This window comes from Hibiscus syriacus, unplaced genomic scaffold (genome assembly GCF_006381635.1).
Source record: "Hibiscus syriacus cultivar Baekdansim isolate YM2019G1 unplaced genomic scaffold, ASM638163v2 tig00110547_pilon, whole genome shotgun sequence".
In the NCBI taxonomy this organism is placed as follows: Eukaryota; Viridiplantae; Streptophyta; class Magnoliopsida; order Malvales; family Malvaceae; genus Hibiscus; species Hibiscus syriacus.
Genome location: NW_024062774.1, coordinates 333,558 through 338,475, shown reverse-complemented (window position 1 = coordinate 338,475; position 4,918 = coordinate 333,558). Strand labels below are relative to the sequence as shown.

Genomic DNA, 4,918 nt, shown 5'->3' with positions numbered 1-4,918 from the left:
TGTCTGTGAGAGTTCGTTTAGTTTTTCCAACCTCGGCCCGTCATTGTCATTGCCGGAGCGTTGTCGGTTGTACGTTTTGTTTCCCGATTTTCCTCATTGAACCACCAATCATTATAGGAGTGAATGATTTGCATTTTTTCTTCTTTTGAAAAAATATGTTGGCATACAAGCAAGTATCAGAATGTCAACACTTCTTTGTTATGGAAAGACTTTGTTAGATATAATGCACAATCTCTATGATGTCTATCTTGCCTTGTTTTTTTACTTTGGATTCCTCAAAGAGATAATAATCATCACCACATGAAATTTTACCCGCGAATGTGATACAATCTATGAGAGTAATTATGTCTGATACAGATATTTAGATGTTAATGTTGATTACGTGAACTAATGGTGGCCAGTTGAGGTTGTTTCCTCTGCCAGCATTAGTGTAGGCACCCGACATCTTCACGTGGTCATCAATTACTAATATCGTGACTTTTTCTTGTTTGGTTCTAGCTTTTGGTCTTCTCCAAAATGATGCCAAACCCTGTTCAATTGCTTTGAACGATAAATGTGTATTTAGTTTGGTTTAAGGTCAACCACTAGTATGCTTCCCGATGATACATCAAACAAAGCCAAATGAATCTCATCACTAGAAACTGGATCGGTACATCTATCACAATCCCTCCGAGTCATGCGAGGGTATCGACCACGCACGTGAAAAGGTTGTCTACTACCCAGAGAGCTAGTAAATAACTCCTTGTAATAATCGGTTGCTAAGGATGTCAAATCGGCAGTATCAGTACACCAACTTCTATTACTTCTTCTGAGAGTGGAGATACGATTCACACGCCTCTAGTAACGACCGAAGTATGAAAAAACTTGGTGTTACGATCACCTTGTAAAAACCATTGCGAACAAGCTTTCTGACGCCAGAGGGATTCCTCCTGGTCCATGACATCCTCTAGCTCAAGATTTAGTTTCCGCGAAAGAGAACTTAGAGACCTTGAATGCCTTCTAGACAGATCACGATCAACCCCTCGTATACGAGATCTAAGTCTACACTTCTTCTTCACAATGTTTCCAAAAACCTCCCTATTCCAAGTGTCCACCTTATTCTGAAAGTTACGCATATTCACATCCAAGGAGCAGTTATCAAGCCAAGCCGACTAAAGAGAAGTGGAAAAATTCAGATGAGTTTGCAGAAAGCTTTTGATTCTATAAGTTGGAAATTCCTACTTGTTGTTCTGAAGGGGTTAGGGTTGCCAAAGCAGTTTATAAGTTGGATAGTGGCTTGTGTTATGGATTCTAGATTCTCCATTGTATTGAATGGCAGCCTTGTGGGGTTCTTCAGAGGTGGTAGAGGAGTTAGGCAGGGGATCCTCTGTCCCCCTACCTATTTGTGATAGTCATGAACATCCTTTCCAAGTTGCTTGACATTGATGCCTCTGAAAAGATTTTTCAATTTCATCCTAAGTGCAGAAAGGTGAACCTAACTCACTTATGTTTTGTTGATGATTTACTTATCTTTTGCAAAGGAAATTTAGACTTAATTGTTGGGGTGAAGTGTGTTTTGGAAAGGTTCTATGAGTTATCTGGACTGAGGCTTAATGCCTCCAAAACTGAAATTTTTATTGCTGGTGTCAATGGTAATCAGAAGGCTTTGGTGCATGAGGTTACTGGATTCAAAATTGGCTGCCTCCCTGTGAGATACTTAGGAGTACCTCTTGTCCCCAGGAAATTAACTGAGAAGGATTGTGTTAATCTGGTGGAGAAAATTAAAGCTAAGCTTGGACTTTGGTCTAATAGATGGCTGAGTTATACTGGCAGGTTGCAACTGGTGAAAGCTGTTTTGTTCAGTATTGCCAATTTTTGGTGGAGGCAGCTTATTCTTCCTGCTGCAGTGGTTAAAAGAGTGGACCAGCTTTGTGTTAGGTTCTTTTGGAATGGAGGTGATGTTCCAGCTAAGGGGGATCGGGTGAGTTGGGAGGTAATTTGCACCTTTAAATCAGAGGGGGGACTGGGCCTTAAGAATTTGAAAAGTTGGAACAAGGCTTGTATAATACTGCTGGTTAAGGAGATTTTTGCTGCTGAGGGCTCTCTTTGGGTTGCTTGGGTGAGGACATGTGTTCTTAAAGGGGCTGATTTTTTGTCTATGGAGTGCAAAGCCTCGTTCAGCTGGAGCTTGAGGAAAATTTTGAAAGCTAGGGAGGAAGTATATCCTCTGTTTGTAGGAATCACAGATTGGGGCAAGGTTAATGCTCGATGGCTGTGGCAGGGTCTTAGGGGGAGGAAGGAGAAGGTTGGGTGGCAGAAGATTGTATGGTTCCCCATGCATATACCCAAGCACTCCCTCATTGCTTGGATGACTGTTCTTGATAGGTTGCCTACTGATGATAGGTTGATTCGTTTGAGGATTGAGGTGAATGATAAATGCAGATTATGTGATGTTGTATGTGAGACTCGCAGCCATATATTTTTTGAATGCCCTTTTTCGAAGGCTGTTTGGGAAGGGGTTATGCGGTTGTGTAGCATTGATAGACCTGTGGGAAATTGGGAGGAGGAGATGGACTGGGCGATATCTCGGTTCAGAGGTAAGACTCTTTATTCGTTTATTCTTAGATTAGCCTGGTGTGGATATATATACTGTATATGGGAAGAGAGGAATCATAGGCAGTTTAGGAAGATACATAGGGGAACTGATGTTGTGATCAATTGAATTAATGATGTAATTAGGATAAAAGCTGCTAGAATAGCTATTAAGAATAATGCTGTTAACTGTAATCTTTGTCTACCTTGGGGGATTAGCACTCCCTAGGAGGCTGTTTCTGGTTTGGATGTCTGTTTTTTTGCTGTAGCAGTGAGTTTCTACTGCTTCTTGGATAATATAAGAGAGAAATTTATCCCCAAAAAAAACTTAGCAGTCCACGTAAAGTTAGCAACACAACGATTAAGTCTTTGATACAGATTACCCATTGACTAGGTAAAAGGAAGACCATGAAAACCCATATCCGACAAACTATTCATAAACAAAATATTAGAAAAATCCCGACTTCCGCAATTTGGAACAAGGCACCACCTCGTCTTTCATCTGCAGACAAAATGACATTAAAATCACCGCCAATAATCCATAGTACACCGTCTCCTGGGTTACTATTGGTCAAGTGCCCCCAAAGATTCTTCCTCCTTGGCTTAGAAGGGCTAGCGTAAACAACCGTTAGTTGGAATTGAACCCCGCTATCCTTCACATAAATCAGCGTATTAAAAAATTGATTAGAAATTTGAACAATATCCACCTCCACCTTTTCGTTCCAGAGTAACCAAATACCGCCACTAAAATCCTGGGCCTCAACACAGAAAGAATGGTTGAAGCCAAGTTTAGTCACAGTTTGATCAGCAGTAAGACCACTGATCTTCGGTTCAAATAAAGCAACTATCGAAGGATGATGTTCGTGAACAACCGTCCAAAAAAAACCACAAAATGCCAAGCTAGTTGCACTCTGGCAATTCCAAAACATCAACTTCATTATAAGTAAAAAAGATTGAGGGCGAACCTTAAAGCTCATTTCCGATGCCCTCACCCTCGGCCAAATCCATATGGAAATCCAACGCGTCAAAATCCTCTTCATCAGAAGAATGGAGCATTGGAGAATCCTCAGTCAACTCTTCAAGCGCACGCCTCCGTTGCTGTCCATGATCTGAATTAGAACGATCCAGTTCAATGGTTAATTGCTGGATCAAATCAGTAGCAAGCATGTTACCCATTCTAGGACAAATCTGAAGATTACGTTTTATGTGGACCACATTTTCTTTTCCTGCCACTCGCTTATCACGTTGTCGGTTACCAATTCCCTTGGAAGACCCAGCCTGTTCAGGCTCAGAGATTTGAAGCACCCGATGGTTACCAGACATTGACAGCACATTATGTTCCACAACTTGGACTTCTCCGGAAGTGCTCATAGAGACAACTTCAACCAGCTTCTACCCTTTATTTGGCTTATCCTTTTTATCAGGGTTAGATTCTTTATGAGCAGCATTTTTAAAACCCTCCTTAGAGTTGGACTGGGCAGGATTACTTTGCTTCCTTACCTTCGTTGAATCCCCAGCAACCTGCTGATCTATATTATCTCCTACCAGTTGTACCCCGATCCTCCTCTACCGTTTCAACCCCAAGGCTGCCATAACGGGAACCTAAAGAACTCTTTGCATCTTCTCTAGCAATAGCGCGGCTTGCCCCTCCTCTTCTACGCCTATCTTGGACGACCATCCAAGGCCCAAACAGATTGGATTCAAAAATTTCGACCTGATGATCATTGCCAGACTGATCCGAAGTCTTATTAGATCCTTCCGTAACCATTGCACCACTCACGTTCATACTACATTCCACTTTCGAGTGCCCGTAAACACCACAATCAAAGTACACCTGATGTAATCCCTCGCACTCTAGTTTCTGAACCATACCATCGATTCTGACACAAGAAAGTAAAGGTTTATTCAAATCAACAAGGATCAACAATCGAGCCAACTTACCTCGTCCCCTAACATCCTTATTATAATTAATCTTAACTACTTTGCCAATGAGCAGACAATATGCCTGAACACAGACTTTGTGTAATAACGAAACGACAGTTCAGGTAACCTAACCCAGATAATCACCTGAGAGGGGTGCTTTTCAGAAGTGCTAAAACCCCTACTCCAAGGTTGCACTGTCAAATAATTCTCGTAGATGGTCCATGGTCCTTCCGTTAAAACCTTCGTGTAGTCAGTCGCATTGGAGAATCGAACCAGAAAATAGTTGTTATCCAGGTCTATAACCTGGAGTTCCCCCATAGGTTTCCAGAGAGTTGTAGCATGCGAATCAAAAACCTTATATCCTATCAACCTGCCCAAGAGTCGCAAAATATCGCGTTGCGCATGTTTTCATCAATTTGATTAT

At 41.7% G+C, this 4,918-nt stretch overlaps 1 protein-coding gene across 1 annotated transcript; it reads left to right on the top strand.

Moving 5' to 3' along the window:
- The first annotated feature begins 1,393 nt into the window (after positions 1-1,393).
- Positions 1,394-2,701, top strand: LOC120130429. Its single transcript, XM_039147661.1, has one exon. The coding sequence runs from the start codon at positions 1,394-1,396 to the stop codon at positions 2,699-2,701; it is 1,308 nt and encodes a 435-aa protein (XP_039003592.1).
- Positions 2,702-4,918: the final 2,217 nt, after the last annotated feature.

What these genes read in the sequence shown, in the direction of transcription:
- LOC120130429 (XM_039147661.1), top strand. Translation starts at nt 1,394, where the DNA reads ATGAACATCCTTTCCAAGTTGCTTGACATTGATGCCTCTGAAAAGATT.